General features: G+C 37.0%; 1 protein-coding gene and 1 long non-coding RNA gene across 2 annotated transcripts in view; one reads left to right on the top strand and one right to left on the bottom strand.

Annotated features, from left to right (window-relative positions):
• Nucleotides 1-22,598, bottom strand: part of DMD (dystrophin) — a 1,988,221-nt gene that overhangs the window by 1,357,052 nt on the left and 608,571 nt on the right. The window contains 3 exon segments of the mRNA XM_054695791.1: nt 273-452; nt 5,693-5,800; nt 5,924-6,025. Coding sequence (XP_054551766.1) covers nt 273-452; nt 5,693-5,800; nt 5,924-6,025 — 390 coding nt within the window.
• Nucleotides 21,280-22,598, top strand: part of LOC129145887 (uncharacterized) — a 46,826-nt gene continuing 45,507 nt past the window's right edge. The window contains exon 1 of the long non-coding RNA XR_008552023.1: nt 21,280-21,372. This is a non-coding gene — a long non-coding RNA (uncharacterized LOC129145887). The remainder of the gene's footprint in view (nt 21,373-22,598) is intronic.

The raw sequence follows: 22,598 nt of genomic DNA, 5'->3' as shown, positions 1-22,598 counted from the left end.
TCTAAGTCACTTAGATCCCCATTTTATTAAAGTGAAAGGGATTACACTCTACTGCAATAACCAATTCAGTCTATTAGCAGTAACCAATTCAATTAGCACTCATTCCTTAATCTCTCCCACATCTCCAAATCAAGACAGTCATGTTTTATTCAATTCATAAATTGACAAGGACGAATTGAGTGACATCCCTTGTACAGTTATAGCATTGCTCTCTTGATGCAGATTTCAAATTCTCAAAGATTATTTACTGTAAGATAATTAGTATCACTAACCTGTGCTGAACTCTTCTCAAGTTTTTGGACTAAGTTATCCCAGCGCTGGGCAAAGGTGTCCAGCCAGGCTTCCATTTTTTGGGTTACGGATGTATTTTTCAGAGTTGAAAGAAGATCTTGGTTGAGTGAGCAGAGTTTGTCCATGGTTTGCTTTTTCTTTTCCAGATCTGTTTTTAAAACCTGTTAAAACAAGGAAGAATACAGAGTAAGTCTAGGTTGCATTTTACAAAACACTACAGTTAAATTTGTTTTAACATTTTCTTTTTTCTGTAATTGAGACAAGACTGCAATTGTGCTTGCAAAGGATCAAGAGTACAAATTCAGTACAAAATTATAATCCAAATAACCTTCACAAGTTTGAAGAGAAAAAAAAAATAACACGTAAAATAAATACACAGTAGAGACACTTAAGAGTTTCTTTAAAATATTTGAAAACCTGCCAAATGAAAAACTAGTGTTACTTCAAAAGGCTAAACAGAGGTGAACATGTGAAAATTAATTTTTAATATGCAGAGGTGTTCAAATGTGGAAGGCATGGCTCTAGGATATTAGTGAATTTCCTCTTACTTCCTGATAGAATCCAAGTGAAATACCATCTGACAGGGGTGCTGAAGACAGTGAATTGAGAAGATAAGCATGGCTAGCAGGCCTTCCCGCTCTGAAATGTTGTGATCATGTGGATAAATGTGTGATGTGATGTATTTCCAAAATTTTTAAATTCTCTTCATTACTTGTCTCCAAAAAAGGATAACTTATCTTTTAATTTCATTTTTTGTATTATTTTTGTACTGAGGCAGTGTTGGTTTACAATACTGCATTTGATTTGGAATACAGGTTCACACCTCTTGGGGCATAGTAACAGACATCTTTTCATTATTTGGCTATAAAGATCTTTTACACAGTTCAATTACTTAAAAATGTTTGCATGTGTCATTCAATTACTATTTGACTATTTAAATCATCATCTTCCAAGGCTACCTGTAAAGCCCAATAAGTAATAAAACTAAGTCACTGAGCAAAACACAAATCCTTAGGAATCACTCTGTGTTTCCTAAATAAGTTTGTGCTTTGTGAAGTAATTTTTATACTATTCATATTTAGAAAGTTCTTGTGAACTATGGTGGGTTACACATACCCTTTGGTGGTTATAGGATGAACAAAGTGGTTTGGTGTAAACTTAGTAGATCAAAACAGCTTATTCTTTCCTTTTATCCATTAAGGTCACCCTCAGCCTTGGAATTTCCAGTCCCAAATACTAGTCCCTGACTTAACTTGTAAACATAGAATAAGAAGAAAGGAGAAAATTATTTCACAGCCTTGACAAAGGCCCTCATTTGGCAGTAGCGAGAACAAAGTACTAAACTGTGAGACCTCTTTCCAAAACAAATGCAAATTTAAGAACAACTAACATTACATATGGCAAAGAAACTGTCATGAAACAGATGCATCAATTGCTTATAAACCAAAGTGCTACCCACATAGAGAAATCAATACACCCCCAGCAAAGGAGACTTTATGAAGCTCATTTGGGCCCCCACTGGTCCTGGTAGCTCTGAACTGCAAAATGTTCTGGGGCTCCTTCAATTAGTTCATCCCTTATTCAGAATTTGCTTCCCCTGGTGAACTCCCTATTGCAGTCTTCTGCATGTCATTTTTAAGGAATGAAAGCAAGTTTTGAAATTCATTTGTAATTTTTTCTCAATATTTGTATGTCCTACCATTTTTTCTCAATTTGAAAGAATGCAATAAATGAAATATGAGTTAAGATATATAACTGGAATTCATATTAAAATAAAACTCTCACTGTGGGAATACAGTAACAGTGAGATTTTATGTTGATTTTGTTTAATTCACATGTCAGCTCTCCATCATATTTAAGTGCATACTTAGACTAGTAGTAAAACAACAGTTTATGCTACCTGCCTAGAGCTGAGACTTAAATTTGAATTTCAACAGATTCCTTCAAATTCCTTTATCGTATCTCATTTTCCATTTCTTCTTTATTAAGATTTAGCATGCATTTAATCTGCTGTAAACTATCTCAAGTTGTTTTTAGAAGACGGCAGGGTAGAAATAAAGACATACATTAGAAATATAAATATGTATATACAATCCACTTAGACTTACTTTCTCGGAGCTTAAAGAGCTATTTTAAATAATCATGTATAAGGCTCAGGGGTATACCCAATATTTAAGCTAAATGTATAATGATTTGGGAACATTTCAGAATGAGGGCCTGAGAATTATGTTTGAAGAAAAGGACTACATTAGAAAGTTATAGTTAGCCTGGTTTTCCTTAGGTTTTCTTAGAGGATCGATAAATTGGATACTAAGAGATTCAGCAGTACATTAAAGTAAGCCTCCTGCATTAACATTATAGCAAATGAAGAAGCATTTGGTGAAGCATTACTAAAATAAAGGTGAAGCATTACTAAAATAAAGGTGAAAAGTCGCTGCTAATGAATAAAATTAGGAAAATTCCCTCTCCCTCCTGGCCCTCACTCTCTCTGTAATTTCTCAGTCAGTTCCTTAGTAAGAAGACATGAATTTCACGGTGGTGCCACATATACTGAGTTACCATCTCCGGTGTCCTTGAACATCAATTCTTCTATCCTTGGGTTTTATGAATTCACATTAAATAGCTATAATTTAAATGTTACTAATTATTAGATGTGAATAAGATGTTTTTCTGTGCATAAGAATTCCTAGACTCTGAGAATTATACAGGTTACCAGAGGGGATAGGTCGGAGGGAGCAGCAGATGGAGGAGGCCAGGGGGTAGGACAATGGCTCTGGAGCTTTGGTGGCAGGTGAATGAAGCACACATATGGGGAGGGGGATGCACGAACAAAATTATATAGTCATGGAAATGATTGGCACATCAAGAAATTTTGAAAATAAGCTCCTACTTCTCTCTCTCTCTCGCTCTCTCTTTCTCTCTCTCTCTCACACACACACACTCACACACAGAGGAACTGATCACAAGTTTGTGAGTTCCATAACACCACAGAGTTCTAGAAAACTTACATAAAGCGGAGGTCAGCTAGGATTTTCAAAGAAGTGTGCAAGACAAGGATAAGCTGCTCAAGAAGAGAGAGCAGACATGTTCTACCTGATTAAGGTTAGCAGATGATTTGAAGTGAAAAAAAGAGTGGATCTTCCCAAAAGGCCCAGGAAGCTTTCACCCTATTGTCATCAGGAGTGATGCCTCAGAGAGCGAGGCCAAGACAAATTCTGTTCCACTGGGAAAAGCAAAAACACTACTTAGTTGATGTGGAGTTGCTGATCTAGATGGAAGAAGTATGCTACTCTAAGCACATATACATACACAGATTGATCTGTGACAGGGTTCTCAGCTTGGGGAATACCAGTATCATCTAGAAGACTTGTTAACATGCAGACTGTTGGCTATTTCCAGAATTTTTGAGCTTTGGAGAGCCTGTCTGGTGTGAAACTATGAATCTACATTTCTAACATGTTCTATGGAAAATGCTGATGCTGCTATCCTAGGGACCACAGTTAAGAACCCTTGACCCTATCAGATCAAATTCCTTGAAGGTGCAAGTGTAGCAAATCACCACTGTCATCAGGGACTTGCTGAGCTCCCACAAGGGTCTGTTCTTGACATATGATCCTACAACCACTTGAGAGTGTCCTTAACTCCCAGTACTCTAGTTCCTGCACACCCTCCTTTCCTGCACACCGTGCTCTCCAGAGTTCTCCTTCCTGGACAGATGCTACCCAGGCAGATGTTACCACTCCTCCCAGAAGCATACACTTACGCCAGGAACATAATTCTGGTAAATTGGGGCCTTCCAGTGATAACCTTCCTTACTCTCTGAATCTGACTCCTAAGGCCCACTGTTGTTTCTTTTCTTTAGTATTTATCCTTTACACCAAATAAAAAGTGAGTTTTGACCACGAAAAAAAATATCAGACCACATGATTTGGATAAAACCACCAAAATAAAGAAAATGAAATACTTGACATCTCATCTCAGACCTCAACTGATGAACAGGGAAAAAAAAATCCTATGGGTTATTAGTGATAATATTTTAAAACAAATCACACTGATTATAAATAAAAGAGAGTTTTAGCACACTGTATCTATACCTAGGTATGTAGTAGGAACTGGTGACAGATGGTACCTGTTTTGGGTCTCAGATTGTGACATATTTTAATGAACATTAGATTCTTATTCACTGCCTGAGTCAGCAGGGGAATTTTACCTCAAATTCTGGACCAGCTGTCAGGTTTTGTTAATTGGCTTAAACTATCAAATGTTAAGACTTATACAAAACATATTTTCACTTTTTTCACAAGTAAGGTGACATAATTTGAATTTTAATCTTATTGGAAAATTATTGAAGCTTTGTTAAGAGAGTATTTTTAGGGCCCCGAGGCTAGTGAAGTCTTTTACTCACAGAAATGACAACAGAGTGGCATACAACTGAAATGACAGCTCTTGGTTGTAATTTATTTTTTTTGTTGTTGTTGGTCAAGTAATCAAATGATATGAGGGTATTTAAAATAATGTAAAAGCACTGGACTTGAGTCTAGATGTCTTGGTGCTCATGTTAACTCCGCTACTAATGTTCTATGAGACCATATACATACTACCTGTTATTTTCCTGAGACTCAATTTCTACTGTTTAAATGGCCTTGTCTATTTCCTCCTCTTCATGCCAAATGCAGTGTAGTTCAGTTCTTCTAACTGGACTCCATAAGTTTGATTATCAAACATTCAAACTGGACTTCATACTACTAAAGAATTTTCTAGAAATGTAAGTGTGATTATCACCCATTCAATGTCACACCATCAACAGCAGAACAAAATTACTAATGTATCACTGATATTTTGGGGCCCTTTTGAGAGAGATACACATATATCTATCTAAAGCTGTATAACTGACTCTTCTGACATCTGTCCTTAATAGTCACAGCACTTAAGAAAGGACATATTCTCTGAGGAATTGCCATGATGGGATTTGCGCCCTTATAAAGAGTGAGAGATATGAGCATTTCCATCCTGTGAGGACTCTGCAAGAAGGTGCTATTCAGAAGACAGGAAAAGGGCTCTCACCAAGAACCTAGTCTCCTAGAACCTTCATTTTAGACTTCCAGTTTCAAGAACTGTAAGAAGTAAATGTTTGCTGTCAAAGCTGCCAGTCTAAAGTATTTTGTTACAGCAGCCCCAAGCTCTCTAAGACACGAGACAGCTTTCCCTAATTTAATTTAAATATGATATATTTGAATGTACTGATTTAAGCAGGAACAACGAAGATTTGGTTTAAAGTTTGAAGGAGGAGAAAAGGCAAATCATGGTGTTATATAAACGACTGGATTTTTTTTAAAGAAACTATTAAAATATTAGGTTTTTAAAAAGGCAAAAGGAAGCTAAAAAAAAAGAAAATACATACAGTCAGTTTTTGAAGACTTGATATCATTTCGCTTTGATCCTTAAAATCAGTTGAGGTGATCTTGGTCACTGCTGCTTCTCTTTCTGACAGCCATGCACTAAAAAGGCACTGAAAGAAAACAAATAATTTCAAAAACAGATAATAATTATTAACAGAGATCATAGCTTTTCGTTTATATATTTTACATCTCTCCATGCCTTTCACTGATACAGTTTCCCCCACATGACTCACCTGTTCTTCAGTAAAACGTTGCCATTTTAAAAGGATGTCTTGCAAAAGAATCCAGCGGTCTTCTGTCCACCTACATATGTTTGCCCATCGGTCTCCAAGTACCTGGGGAAGAAAGTTACCAGCACATCAGCAAAACAGCACATTAACTGAATACCATTAAAAGTGTCACCAATAAAAAAAAAAGAAAGTGTCATTAATATATGTGAGAGTATCTAACTTGAGGTGTCCCCGTACATTAAGGGATAGTAAAAAAACACCCTTCCTGCATTTGCTTATCTGTAGATAAACATTTTGCCTTTTATTTGTCTTTAGATAATTTTATGCATTCTTTCTTTTCTTTGTTAAAATGATTTTTTTCTCTTTTTTAAAAAAGATTTATTTATTTATTTATACAAGCACTGGGTACAGTCAGAGGGGCGGGAGGGTGAGAGAATTCACCAGAGCCAGAGGGGAGAGCAGAACAGGTAGACTGATGAAGTACACTGCTGAGGGGAGCAGCAGGCAGCAGAAGAGGTCTGCACGCCATGTGGGACCCTCCTCCAGTGGCCGGGGAGCAGCCGGGAATTGAACCGGCGCTGCAGAGGCTGCGGGCAGCTTCGCAACCCAGTGCTCAACCACTGTGCTGCCGGGGAGGCCCTAATTTTACACATTCTTTACCTTACATTGAAAAGCAAAGATTTTTACAAAAAGTCAGAAGCAGTTATCATACCACTATTTGAAATGTCTCCACAGTAAAAGTAGCAAAGACAAATCTAGAATATTTGCAAAGGTAATATGCAAAATGTGGCTTTCTTAGATCTGAAAATACACCCCAAAGAATTAAAGTCTAGCTGCTATATAAATGCCTAAAAATGCTCTTAATATTATTAATGCCCTGACTGGAGAAGAAATTATATTAGTGACTTAAGTCAGATCCACAAGTGTTTTTGAATAATTATCTGGATTTCTGTTACCCAGAATTTCAATTCACATATTGCTAAGCTCTCCTAGTGAGAAAACTGTAATATGCCAAATAATAACTGCCATATCTTTAACATGTCACAAATGTCTATCTGTACACACTCTATTAATATGGGAAATAAACAAAACACCAATTGCTTCCAGATAGAAAAGTGTATGTTGTGGTGATTTCTGTGCCAAGGGAATGTTTTAAGGCAAAGATGTATCCTTTATTTTGACCCCACTTTCAAATTTTTTGACATTCTCATAAATAAGAGAATTATTGTTCCATAGCCACCAGATCTTTCAAACTAGAAGTACCTCAAAATTTGGACATATTTTATTTTGTGTAGAATGAGAGTTAATTAAAAAAAAAAGAAATGCAGATAAGCATTATCATAATTCCTACCTTACTTGGTACTACATGTTTGGATTGATCCAACTAGAAGATATTAGTTTATGATTTAAATAAAACAAAAGGAATTAGTATCATGAAAAAAAATTCACATATCCCTCAAAGACACACCTAATTTTTTTACAATTGTTTAATCTATTTTCTTTTAAAAATAAGAAGTCCCATGCATGAGTAAGGAACAAGAAATAGACTTTCCACTATGGCATTAAAACAGCCATGTACTCATATGCAGCACAGTCTCAAGTGAGTTTTCCGTTTTGCTGCAGAATTGTAAATAAAAATACTATTGCTTTCAGCATAATGTAACTGATTTCAACATTTTTTTTAGTTTCACTCTCTATTCTCTTTGGAATGCATTAATTCATGACAACTCACAGCACTGTAAGAGTGATAGAAAATACCCACAGGAAATATGCTAAGATACATCAACAAATTAAAAAATATTAGCCATTTAATTATTACAGTCAAGTATCAGGGCTGTTTTTTCTAAAACATATTAGAAGTTCTCTTAGGGAACTTCCTAGCGACTGTGTTAATATATATCAGGTAAAATGGCATGTGGCATATCTGTTAATGGATTCACTGTGAAAAAATTAGCTTCAAAAATGAGATAAGGTTACCCCTAATCAACAAACTATACCAACTGCCTAATGTGATAATGCAGATATAAAAGGTCAAATTGCAGGAAGTTTACTGCAGCCCTTCAACCCCACTGGAGATAAAGTCAAGAGAGAGAGAGAGAGAGAGAGAGAGAGAGAGAGAGAGAGAGAGAGAGAGAGAGAGAGAGAGAGAGGATAAATGGGAACTGTTGCACCATCTTCATAAATGAAAGAAACGGATTGGGACTTGTAAATAGATGTACCATCTTCTCTTTAGCGCTAATGGTGTGCCCAATGAAGTAGCACCTTGGGGAACTGTACAGATAGATATTTACAATTTATTTATTTTAGTAGGAATCATAATATAGATCCAAATAAAACCTCCATACACAAGACTGCTTAAGATTATTAAATTTATAGAAATCCCAAAATATTTTTCATTATATGAATAGGTCACAAAAAATAATATTCTTTTAGGTACACAGTCAATTTACTCAAGACAACCATTTTAAGATGTCATTTAATGTGCCTTTTTATTCAAATAATCATAATGCGTAAGTGATGATTCACTGAAGCAGATTATAATTCAGCCAAGATTTAATTTTATTTACAGTTAATGATAGTCTCCAATGTATTCATTCATCATTTATAAATTAAATAATAAATATTTCCCAAATATATACTATGTTCCACAAATGAAGAGAATAAAATTATAGGTCACATAAGATCTCCCTAAAATTCATGTGCTGAAGTCCTATCCCCCTCTACTCCAGAAGGTGACTGTAACAGGAGATGACAGGACCTTTAAAGACAGGACAGAATTATGTTCTGGCAAATGGTATTAATTTGAACTAAGTTATCTAAGTGTTAGTAGTTATATACCTTTTGCTTAATCAAGGTATTTATATCAAATGTTCAAAGAACCATCAAGGGTTACCTATTTTACTCTACTCACTCTACAAGACTACTTATTAAATCTTTACAACTACATTTTTAGCCTTCTCATAATTCTTCTTTAAAGATTTCAACACAAGAGAGCACACCTATCTTTTACTAACACATTCCACTGCTTCAACCTATCTTACTCTCAGAAAACTCTCAATGAACTGAAACTAAGTCTCTCTGCTACAATGTGGGCATGGGACTTTTTACTGATTTCAGTAAAATAGATAAGTGAGTTCAAAATTGCTTGCTATACATGTCTGCCCACAGGTAGATTTTTTGCAACGCCATATGCGCACATATAAATAGATGTTCACAGCGCTTGAATTCATGGATTTATCTCTTTGTTGCTTAGACATATTGGGCCTAATTTGAACTACAAAGTATGGAGTTAAGCAATTAGAAGATTACCAGTCAGCTCTATAATCACTCAAAGATTCTGGTTCCTGTCATTGCCTGAATGGATGTAACCAAACTGTTAGGCAAGTATGAGGGACTGAATTAAATGGGACTGACAGGAAGCTATTTTTTTTTTTCAAATAATCACCATATTAAGATTAGAAATTTCTTCTCTGTAGAAAAAAAATTCAGTGTTTTTCCGAAGCTTCATTTAAGTATATGAATCCACCCAGCTTCTTGAAATAATGCACATTTTTGTAAAACCAGGTAAACATGCACATAAATGAAAAATGAATTATAATGACTTCTGAAGTGATGAGAAGAAATTAGTTTTTATTTATATCCTCATTTTGTCTCAGCGGTAAGAGAAGCTAAAGGTCAGTTCACTTCCTTGAACACATTTTCATGGGCAAAATCACATCTCCATTATCATCTATGCTCAGATCCAAAGTGGAGAGGATTTTGCCCTCCCACTTAATTCACATCTCATATTGTTATACACGCCAAAGACATTTCTCATCTGAGTTCCCTTGTTTGGCTGAGATGGTTTTTCAAAGCAAATATGAAAAATAGTTATAAAAAAAGCATTTGGATAAAAGCAATTGAGGAAAATTCGATAAGTCTGGGGAGTAAAACTTAAGTACTTTAACCCTTGAATTTATTAAAACCGTGACAGGGGCCTCCCCAGTGGCGCAGAGGGTTGAGCACTGCGCTGTGATGCTGTCCGCAGCCTCTCCAGTGCAGGTTCGATTCCTGGCCGGCCAGGGAGCAACCTACATGGTGCAGTAGACCTCTCCTGGCTCACCTGCTGCTCCTCCCAGCAGGGTCTTTGGTCTGTCTGCCAGTTCTGCTCCCCACTCTGTCTCTGCTGAATTCTCACCCTCCCATGCCTCTGACCTGTACCCCAGTTCTTGTATAAATAAAAATAAATAAATAAATAAAATCCTAAAAAAATAAATAAATAAAACCATGACAGAATGTGAGAGCTAAACTGTGCCCAGCAAGATCGGCATTCAGAGATAAAGTGTTCCTAACAGTATGTCTACTACGGAAGAAACAATTTTGTGCTATGGCCCACACAATGTGGCAACAACTGGGATTTATAAGAGGGAGTCAGTGAGCAAAACATCTCATTTTATTGCAGTTTAAAACCCTGGAATATACTCTGTGGCTAAATGAATTGTATGTGTAATGAGCCTTCTGAAAAATAACTTATCTCTTGAATTTTCTTTCTTTATAAGCAATGATACAGTTAAAGAGGATAAGCAAATTCATCTCACTGATGGTGAAATGTAAACAACATCAAATAAGTTATTGAAAGAAATAAAACAACACCCATTAGGAAGCTAGACGTTGAGCAGAGTACTACTGAGTAATACTTAGCCAAGTCTATGATTCTCTTCTCAATTGTAGATGTTTTACAAACTGTTCACAGAAGCAGCATACTCTAAAATGGCATTTTTTATATCTTCACTGTCTAGATGGTACAGGGATGTGTTCTTCGGCATTAGGAAACAGCTATAGGCAGTTTTTCTGAAAATTTTCTTACTTCTGTTTAAATGAGCCTGAAGTAATACGTGCCTGAAATTAAGAAACTCATGACTACCACTTCTCAAGGTGCAGTTTAACGATGAGGAAACCAACAATCAGATAGGTTAAGTGACTTGTCCAAGGCCACAGAGGTCCAAGGACTTTCTGGTATTTGACCTCAAATCCTGTTGGCTACCAGTCCATGCTCTTTCATGATGCCAGTTCCCTCAGAGGAACATTAACCATCTAAAATATGCCTTGCCGGGTCTCCCTGGTGTCACAAGGGGTTAAGCACAGCACTATGAAGCTACCTGCAGTCTCTGCAGCACGAGTTCGATCCCCAGCCAGCCAGGGAGCTACCCACATGGCACGGCAGACCTCCCCTGTCTCACCCGCTGCTCCCCTCAGGGGTGTATTTCAGTCATTCTGCCTGTTCTGCTCCCCACTCTGTCTTTGGTGAATCCTCTCAACACCCCCCACACCTCTGGCCTGTACCCCAGTTCTTGTATGCATAAATAAATAAATCAAAAAAAAAAGAAAAAAGAAAATATGCCTTGTCATTTGTGCCATGTAACCTACAGTGAGATGTTTCCAGGACTGAATCTTTTTTGAGTCTTTTCGTATCTAATTTTAACAGATACTTGACCAATTTTTTTAAGTTATAATTGACATTGATCATTCTATTAGTTTCACATGTAAAACACCATGATTCAAGCAGATTTAACTGAACGTTTGAGCTAACCCATGTGACAAAAATTTGAAGCCTAATCTTAACACTTGATCTAAAAATATTTTTTGACATTGTAACTCCATATTTGTTTAAGATCACTTTAAATATCAGAAAATACTTATACTTCCAGATCAAAAAACATGTGTTCTTTCTAAGGGCATATTTTTAAAAGGAAAACATGAGGGATTTAGTAATGAAACTCTGCCTTGGAGATTATGCTAAAAAGTTAGTTTTTTTTTTTTTTAACTTGAAGTGTGTTCTTCTGTACCATTACAGTCAGTTCCATATATTATTATTTTTATGAGTTTATAAAGTGCTAATGAATAAATCTGGAAATGCTCAGTTACTGCTGTTATTATTTCAAGCTATTATTTAATGTTCTGTGGTAGCTTAATAAACTGTACTCTCCAGTTCCCACCAGTCTATTCAATTGGTATACCAGAAAATAAAGGAGTTCTAAAGAGCTTTCCATCGTAACAGCACTCTTTGCTGCGTTCAGCATATCCCAGGCATTTAAGTTTTACTCGTATAGCTTGAGGTTTTACTGTTCCTTATTGTTTTATGCCTCACTGTCTCTGAACTTCTTGGTGGGGGTTGGGGGGGGTTCGGGGGCTCTTGATCTTTGTGCTCAATGTCTTGTAGAGTAATACATTCATTTTGCATGGTATATGATTGTCTCAAATCTGAGTACCACTGCCTTAGTTACCAACATGGAACTTTCCTCCTAAATATTCTCTTAAGACCTCTTTTATACTCCTCTTTTTTTTTTATTTTTCTTTTAAGATTTATTTGTTGGAAACAACCCAAATGCCCAAAAATAGATGACTGCATCAAGAAGTTGTGGTACATACACACAATGGAATATTACTCAACATTCAAAAAAGATAAACACATACAATTTGCAGCAACATGGATGGAGCTGGAAGGGATCATGCTCAGCAAAACAAGCCAGAAAGAAAAAGAAAAAATACCAAATGGTCTCACTCATAACAGGACTCTAGAAAACCTAAATAAGGGACCAGGAAAAAGAATAACTATAAGAAAGAAAAAAATCAAAATCAACAAACAACTATGAACCAGAGACACACTTTGGTGTGGGGGCGGTGGGAAAAGGAGGGATTGGGGTCAAAATCAGGGGATTGCAATTGCATGGGGAATATAAACATAAAAAAAGATTAGTTGTTTATGAATACAAGAAGAGGGGTACAAGCCAGAGGTGGTAAAATAGGATTATTATTATATAAGAACCCCAGCAATAGAGGTAATAATAGGATTATTGATGGTGAATTTTAAGACTTGTAGAAGAGTTGCATGTGTAGTTCTCTTTACCTCCAATTCTAGATCTGTAACACCTAAAATGGGCATTAGCCACACAAGGAAATCTCAGAGTCTGCTCACCCAATACAAGTCACGAGACTTACAGTACAAATTGCTGGGGTTCTTATATGTATACCTGAGTGATGCCAGAGATGAACTCTTCAAATTAGTAAGTTTAGCATGATCTCAAGCTCCAAGGCCAAGGAACAAAAATCAGTTCTGTATCTCCATATCAGCAACAGACAAATACAAAATAAAAATTTTAAGAGATACCATTTACAACAAGAGTAAAAATAACAAAAACCTAAGAACAAATTGCAAAAAAAAATCTAAGATCCACTATCTTAAAAACCGTAAAATATTGAAAGACAATAAACACTTAAACAAATGTATGGCTAGTCCATATTCATGAATTGAGATACTTTGTATAAAAGAAGTTATTTTACTGCAAATTGATCTGTAGATTCAATGAAAAGCAATTTGGGAGGGGGTGACAAGCTGATTCTAAAAATTTATACGGGAATGCAAATGAACAAAAATTGCTGAGATAATTTTTTAAAAGGAGAAAAAATATGAAGGGTTTACAATGCCAAGATAGAATTAGTGTATCCCTCAGCTTACCCAAACTTTTTTTTTAAATTATTTATTTTTAAAAGATTTATTTATTTATTTATTTGTTTATATAAGCACTGGGTACAGTCAGAAGCATGGGAGGGTGATAGAAATCACCAGAGCCAGAGCCGGGAGCAGAGCAGGCAGAGTGACGAAGTACACTGCTGAGGGGAGCAGCGGGTGGCAGGAGAGGTCTGCGCGCCTTGGGGGACCCTCTCCAGGCAGCCGGGGATCAAACAGGCGCTGCAGAGGCTGTGGGCAGCTTTGCAACCCAGTGCTCAACCACTGCGCCACCAGGGAGGCCCAGCTTACCCAAACTTTAAACTATAGATCCATGACCTCGTTTTTCTTAGAGTATTTACTTTAAGAAACTTGCAATTATATTTTTTTTTATCTCTGTACCTTTGAGATGTAAATCTTCTACAACCCAAGGACGATTTCTCCAGGACCAGGGAACCATTTCTTAGAAATATAATTATCAAGAAACATAGTGCCCCTGTCTCCCATATTGTATGGGAGGGTAGGGACCAACTCTGATAAGGGACACTTAGCAAACACAGATGGCATAATCATGCTGACCATTCAATATCCCATAATTTCTACCAGTGCTTTTAAACTAGTTCATTCCAGCATGTAAAACCTCCCTATCTTTTGTTCAGTGGAACTTCTTAGTCTCATCCCTCTTTTATAATAGTCTTCATCCCTAATCGCAATTGTCTTGAATAAATTCTAATTCACCATTTTAACCATCCAGCACAATTTATCTACCAGATATCAACACTGATCTTAATGTTATAGTAATTAAAACAATGTGATAGTGCATTAGAGGCAAAAACACAAAGAAAATGTTTGAACCCATAAATACATGGCTCATGCATATAGAGGAATTTGATTAAAAGTAACACTGCAGAATAATGGAGGAAAGAATGATCTTGGCAATAAATCATACTATTTGCATTACATCTGTATGGAAAATATTAGCATCCATTGCTCCCTCATGCCAAAAATAGTAGAGGGGCGGCAATACAAATGGCAAAACAATAAAGTCCTTATATGGCAACCAGGAGAACATCTTGTAAGTCTAAAAGCAGGACATTGTTCTTTCTCAAACTCAGATCAAAACAGCACTAACCATAACAGAAAATACTGAATATTGAATTTAAATTTGTTTACTAAAATCGATATCATTAAAGAGTAAAATAGCAAGCTACCTAGTGAAAAATAAACTGTAATATAGATAACCAACAAAGAGAATTACAAACCAGCATAAATATTCAAAACCTACTAAGAGAAAATTGACAACCCAATACAAAAAGAGGTCTTCCAAATAGTCAGCAATTACAATAGTGCTCAACCTCATTAGTCATCAGTAAATGCAAATGAAAACAAGAGATGCCATTCAAAAAAGATAAACACATGCACTTTGCAGCAACATGGATGGAGCTGGAAGGGATCATGCTCAGCGAAATAAGCCAGAAAGAAAAAGAAAAATACCGGATGGTCTCACTCATAGCAGGAATCTAAAAAACTTAAATAAGGGACTAGGAAAAAGAATAACTATAAGAAAGAAAATATCAAAATCAACAAACAACTATGAACCAGAGACACTCTATTGGGGGTGGAGGGCGGGGAAAGGAGGGATTGGGGTCAAAATAAGGGGGTTGTAATTGTATGGGGAATATAAAAATAAGATTTAAATAAAAAATAAATCTTTAAAAAAATGAAAATAAAATAAATAAATCAGAAAAAAAAACAAGAGATGCTATGATACAGCCACCAGAAAGAATCAAATTAAATATCTGACAATACCAACTATGAAAAGGATGCAAAGTAATTTGCACCTTCATTCACTACTAATGAGAGTACAAATTTATACATTAACTTTGGAAAATTCTTTGGTGATATCTATAAAGCTATATATACATATACTCAATGATCCAGCAATTCCAATCCCAGTTGTATAGCCCAATACAAAAACACATATACGTTCACAAAAAAATACGTACAACTATATTCATAGTAGAATTATTCATAATGGTCCCAAACTGGAAACAACCCATATTTTGAGAATAGATTGCATAACTAAATTGTGGTATATTCACAAAAAGGGATTAACCAGCCGTGAAAATTAATGAACTAGAGCTATATACAAATTATGGATGAATCTTACAGACACAGTGCATAGTCTGTTATGAAATTCCATTTACATTATGCAACTCCATTTACATTAAATTAAAAAGACAGCAAAGCCAATTTGAGGTATGAGAAATCAGTATAGAGGTTACTTTTAAGGTTGTGGGAAACGGTTATGACTACGATAGTGCTCAATGGGCACTTTTGTGTTACTAAATCTTTGCACCAGTGTGGAACAACAGGCCTGGGCCTTTTGTGAGGTCTTGAAGCTACAATAATGATCTGAGTACTTTTCTGAGCTCTCCAAGAAAAAAAAATACTATGCCACAGTGTACAGTTTAGATACTTTTTTAAAAAAAGATTTATTTTTATTTATTTATATAAGCGGTGGGTACAGTCAGAAGCGCGGGAGGGTGAGAGAATTCACCAGAGCCAGAGTGGGGAGCAGAGCAGTTAGAAGGACCGAAGTACACTGCTGAGGGGAGCTGCGGGTGGCAGGAGTGGTCTGCGCGCCATGTGGGTAGCTCCCTGGCAGGGGATGGAACTCATGCCACAGGGGCTGGCGATAGCTTGATAGTGCTGAGACTTTAAACCCTGCACCACCAGGGAATTCCCAACATTTCTACTTGTAGGTAATGAGGGAAATCTATGCCAGATATTACTCTGCTCTTTAGAGCTACTGGTGGATGTATCACCAGCTCTCATTATAACTGTAGTGAACTAATCATTAGTATAATTGTTGAAGATCTGCTTCCTGTGCTGGCCCATATGTTAACTATGGTTGGGACACGTTTTTTTCTTGTTTACCTCAGTGTCCCCAGACCTTAGAACAGTTCCTGACTCAGAATGTGTGCCTAGGAAATATCTACTAAAAGAACTAATGAATTTAAAATGCAGTTTCACAATCATTGGAAAGTAAGCAAAGCTGATGAGAATTCTGTCAGCGTACACTTTGACTTAATGAGGCTATAACCTGGTACTTGCTATTTGCTGTCACAAAAGAGATGTCTCAGTAAGGAATAGCCTAACCATATATATATATATATATAATATATATATATATATATTATAAACAGTGGCGTCCACATTGTCTTCTCCTTTGTACTGCCCAGAATGACTTGTTATAACAACCAAGTTCAACTCAGCTAATCAAAAAAGATGAAGTATTGCCATTTGCAACAACATGGCTGGAACTAGAGGGTATGATGATAAGTGAAATGGAGAAAGACAAATACCATGTGATTTCACTCATGTAGAAGATGAAAGAACAAAATGAATGAACACAACAAAAACAAGCTTAGATGATAAAAAGAAAATGGTGATCGCCAGCAGCAAGGAAGGTGAGGGGTGTGGGCAAATCAGATAAAAGGGGACAACTGTATGGTGGTGGAGGGAAACTAGACATTTGGTGGGATCATGATGTGGTATCTACACATGTCAAATTACCATATACCATATACCTGAAATCCATGATACAAGTGAGGAGGAGGAAGAAAAATACTGAACGATTTCACTCATATATGGAATACAGAGAAACAAGATAAAGGATCAGACCAAACTAAATTAAAAAAAAAAAAAGACAACCAGAAATCTGAGTACAGAATTGAGGCTGCCAGAGGCGGTGTGGAACAATGGAGGGACGGGGCCTGATGGATTGTGCTGGAGGACTGTGTGTGCCTTGGTGGTGGGTGTCACATGGTAACAAACATCTGAGGGGTGTGGTCCTGTATCTCTGATTCATATATGGATATCTAGACTAACTAAATTCATAATTCATATTTAGACTAACATTATCTCAACAGAATACAATTTAAAAATAATAACAAATAAAAATGTAAACAAAAACGGGGGGAGAAGGAGATGGAAGTGGACAAAAAGGAGAAGAGAAATGGTGTGTGTGCCTGACTACACACACAGAGCTCACTGGGGAGGCAGAAACGGATGAGTCTGGAATGACATCAGGTCTGTGGTGCAGGTGTCATGGTGAATGGAGGTTCAATAACAAAAATGGGGAGGTCAGAAAGGAAGAAAATTCAGAGAGAAGTAGGACATAATAAGCTGAATTTCACCTTGTTGAATCTGAGGTGTTCTGTGGACTTGCAGGTGAATACAGCCAAAAGAAAATTGAAGAAATTGGGCCCAGGAAAGATATCTGAGCAGAAAACATCCAGACTTACCAATTTCTGGCTATTTTTGATAGCACAGCTTTCTGAAATAACAGAAAAAAAAAATGCCTTCCTTTTTCAACAAGACAATACTGCTGACTTGTCCCTTATCTCTGCTTAGGCTTTTTAAAAAATATTTTTATTGAGTTAATAGTGCTTTACATTGTTGTTTCCATAATAGAAGTACAGGGCTTCCCCCTTTCAGGCATTTCTGCCATTGTGTGCCCGCTGCCAAAGTACCCACTGTCCACGACAGACCTCTGTGCCCCTTCCTCTCTTTGTTCTCATCCCTCTGCTCCTCCCTCCCTCCCTTCTGGCTGCCCCCATTACACAGTCAGCTTTCAAGGTTAGCTTTTTCTTTTGGCTTCATCTGACCCTTTCTTTTGTTTTGCTATAATCCACATATAAGCGACACCATCCAGTATTTAGTTTTTTCCTGCTGACTGATTTCGCTGAGCATTATCCCTTCCAGCTTAGGTTTTTCTTAAAATTAAATAACCTCTGGTTCGACAAATATTCTTTACAGATGCCACCTTCCTAGAAAAATAGAGTAAAAAATAATAGAATATGAAATGTACTCAAACTAACACAGTACAGAATGATTAGTCCTTGTAACCTGGACATGAGATCACTTGCGGGATTATATTTACTAAGATTCTTCATCCTCTGGTTTTAACATGTAATTTAATATTACATGTGCCCCACACACATATACACCCATAAAAAACTAAATTGTGTACTTAAGTGCATGGATAGATACAGGCATATGTACACACATCTGCATACATTTCTATTCATTTACATTTACATACATATTTACATGGATGGATGTGAAGTCAGATCATTCTTATCAAAGACTTACTCAACCAACATAAAGAACTGGTTTTTTTAAGCAGCATAAATTCAAGTAATAAATATGCCTATTTGATTTGAAACATGAAAGATGAGTATGTGACATTTAAATGTGGCATTCTAACTTCACAGGATATTGGTATAAATCTTCTAAAATCGTGTGAGAGAAGAGATGGTCCAGTGACAACCCCTGTGGGGGCAAAATTTGCACAGTGCCACAGTTAAATCTTCAAATGGCTTCTTTCCCCCCAAATTTTCTGACATAGTAGGCAGAATAATGGATATGATAATTTTCAATCCAATTCTCTGGCACAGAAATCAGATACCAGAAAAAAAATATATTAAAACCTAGACATTCTGCACCAAACCATATAAAGATAGGATGGCTCACCTTATCTGTATGTCTAGCTATCTAATCAATCAAACTGTCTATTGATCCATCTATCTGTCTACGAATCTATCCATCCATCTATGTATCTTATGGGAGGCTTCTAGCAAAATCTTTTAGAAAAGTCTACATAATGTATACTCATTCCATTCCACTGCTTTGCATCAACTTAATAAATGCATCAAATAATTTGTCTTAACAATAATAATACTTTTATGAACTGCTCAATGTTATTTGAAATGAAATGGGTTGTTTATGTCTTCTTGCTAGTGAATGTATCTTAGCTCTGAGAGACGTTTTCATTCTTCAAATACTATTCTTTTATTAAACAAACAAGTTTAATAATGTCATCAGATCAAGAAGTATACATGTGTGCATAGGTGTATATTTAATGATCTTCTCTAAAACTGTTTTTTCCAAGTTATTCCTCAAAAGACAATGCTTGTCTGAATCCATTCTTTTGATATACCTTTAACTCTTCAAAATGGTTGCTAGTAACTTTAAAGTCATTTGCCAAAACAATACAAATGCCTACTTTTAATAATATGTTACTTTTAATAAAATGACATTGGTTTAAAAATACTATGTAAGTGGGTCTCCATGGTGGCACACCCATATGAGTGCAACGCTATGAAGCTATCCGCAGCCTCTGTAGCACGGGTTAGATTCCCGGCCAGGGAGATACCCACATGGCGCAGCAGACCTCTCCTGTCTCACCCACTGCTTCCCTCTGGAGTGTTTTCAGTCCGTTTGCCTGTTCTGCTCCCTGCTCTGTCTCTGGTGAATCCTCTCACCCTCCCGTGCCTCAGGCCTGTACCCCAGTTCTTGCATAAATAAATAAATCTTTAAAAAATAATAAAATAAGATGCTACTAAATTTCTGAGTATAGCTTCCCACCTTAATACATATAAATAACACACCACACCCACCATCAAAGTTCTAGTGCCATTCATACTATCAAATTGACACCTCTACTCTCTCCTCCTAACCCCATCCTCTTCGTAAATGTGTTTTAAATGCCAGAAGCTCTCCGGGCCCTGTGGCCTTAGACACCTTTAACACATCTAGATGGGCTTACAAGTGCCAACTTCTACATAAGAGCAAGTCTACAACTGAGGTTTCAACAGTTCTGTCTTTTCTCTGGAAGGTATTTTCATTACAGCATCTAGAGCAAGCTAGGGGCATAACTGTGTTCCTTGTTATCTTTTTACTAGAAATAGCTATGTCCCAAGAACAAGAGACTTTCTTTATGCTCCATTTTAGTTTTCCTGTAGTTTTCAAATGCAAAATGGCTCCCTTAGAACCTGTGCAATTCCCAAGGACCTCCCTTACCTTTACTTTTTTTCCTCAAATGTTATTTTTTCAATGAAACTCCCCCTGATTACTCCATGTAAAACTGCTTCTCTTCTCCAGTCTATTTTGTCCTACTAGTTCTTATCACTGCTTTGTTAGTATGAAAGCTGTTTATTTACTAGGATGCATGCTTAGAATGTAAGCTTCATAGAGGGATAATTTATGTTTTGTCAATACTGAACCTCAAAGCTGAGACTCTAGCTGGTACCTAACAGGCACTCAAGACATCATTTGTCAAATGAATGAACAGATACCATTCTGTGTAGAACGTTCTCCTTCTCTCTAATGTTGCCTAATTACCTTCCACTTTCCCAATCTTCTACAACAAGATGGGGCATCCAGCAATGCATATTTTGTCATGGTCAACTCATCATGGCCAACATTTTACATTTAGCAGCATTTGATTAGTGCAGGTCCAGGAGGACCGACTCATGACTATGTGCTCACCCCACCTCACCAGTGCAGTGTCGGCCGTCATCCTAGCAGAAAGCTGCTGCTCAATACATGCTTGCTAATGACATGAATAACGGAGGAGTTTAGTTTAGCATCACACACTCATTGTAATTCTTAGGTAAGTCCCATCTACCTGGCAAGCTTCCTCGAGCAACACTCTTCTGAACCTCTATGGTGTAGCCAAATTGGCCTCTATTTGGTTCCTTGAGAATGTCACACTCACTTGATCTACCACTTCCCTCCCTGGATATTCTATCTTCTGCACATACATTATCAAGACTTCCAACACAGCCTTTAGATAATAGATTAAACATCACTTCCCCAAGGAATCATTCCATGCCTTCACACATCAGTTTCAGTCAGATTAATTTACTGTCATAAAATCTCATTCCTTTCCTTTTTAGAAATAAGTTGTGTACATATTTGCTCATTTTTGAAAATATTTGATTAACATCTATTTCCTCTCCTAGACTGTAAGAATTAAGAAAGCAGTTGCCATGCCTACCATAGTGACCAACAATGACAAGGAATCAGCATTCAGCTCTAAAGAGGGAACCTAAGAAACGGCTACCTTTGTTTCCAGGAAGGCAGCAGTCTTGTAAATTACGCTCAACCCCAGAAGGTAGTGACAAATTTTCTTTTTTGTTCACTGTGTTACCCCAGTTACCCAACTTGTACCCTGGTACAGAGTAAGAACATAATGTGTATACAGTGAAAAAGTAAAGAGTGGAAAGATCACTGAGAAAGAATTGGCAACATCCTTTCCCACTCTAAAGACACTACATAAACTGACAAGGTATTTGCTTTTTAGCTAAGTTATTTCAAAATAAATTAGTTAACTGGCATCACTACTTGCAAATTAGACTCTACATCCTGACATCCTAGAAACCTCGATAAGTAAGGACAGATTTCCAACCTGTGGTGACACTGCTAAGGGACAAGCTGAACCTCTGAGAGAGACTCAGATTAATTCACGACAGATTGCATTTTTCAGAATATTATCCCCTTCAATAATCTACGCTATCTTCGAGAATCCCTAAACATATGTTCTGACACAACTTTGTTTTTCTTCAAACCTTTAGGAAAGAAGACTTCTATGTCTTTTAAAGTTAGAGAAAAGCTTATGTGCAAGAAGAGTTCACAGAATTAATACAACACATGTAAAGATTGTCTGTGGTCCTTGGGGAATATTTTTAGAGTTTGAAGTCAAGATGGTAACACTCCCCCCATCTTTCTCTTACTGTACTCCATGAGGACTTCCTTTCCTAGTTTCCCCCATCTGCAGCTCTTTACTAAAGACCATTGGGCATCTTTTCTGAGGCTCTGGTTGATACTTCAGCAGACTGGAGTGAAAAAATGGACTAAGGCATTGTAATTGTAGTAGCCTGGGAGGCCAAGGAAGAGAACGAAGGTGTGGAACCAGCACCGCACACTAACCGGTCCCGGGGAATAAGCTGCCCGTGACTGGACCTTGCTCCACTCAAAGCCCTCAAGGGTTCTTCTCAGGTCCACGCCAGTTTTCTAAGGTGCCCTAGTCCCACAGGAATCACCGGGACTAATTTTAATCTAAAGCTAGTTGTACCAGGTCTGATCATGCCAGAGTGGCTGTATTTCAGTTGTTATTTTTAACTAGAAAATCTCTATGACTTGGAAAACTTCTACTTTATCTATTTTTTTAAGATTTATTCACTTATACAAGCACTGGGGTACAGGCTAGACATGTGGGAGGGTGAAAGAATTCACCAGAGACAGAGCGGGGAACAAAACAGGCAGACTGATGAAATTCACTGCTGAGGGGAGCAGTGGGCGAGACAAGAGAGGTCTGCCGCACCATGTGGGAATCTCCCT

The sequence above is a fragment of the Talpa occidentalis genome, unplaced genomic scaffold (assembly GCF_014898055.3).
Source record: "Talpa occidentalis isolate TD23 unplaced genomic scaffold, MPIMG_talOcc4v2.1 talOcc4.15, whole genome shotgun sequence".
Taxonomy (NCBI): Eukaryota; Metazoa; Chordata; class Mammalia; order Eulipotyphla; family Talpidae; genus Talpa; species Talpa occidentalis.
The sequence above is the reverse complement of the archived record's forward strand: the minus strand, read 5'-3'. Positions and strand labels throughout refer to the sequence as shown.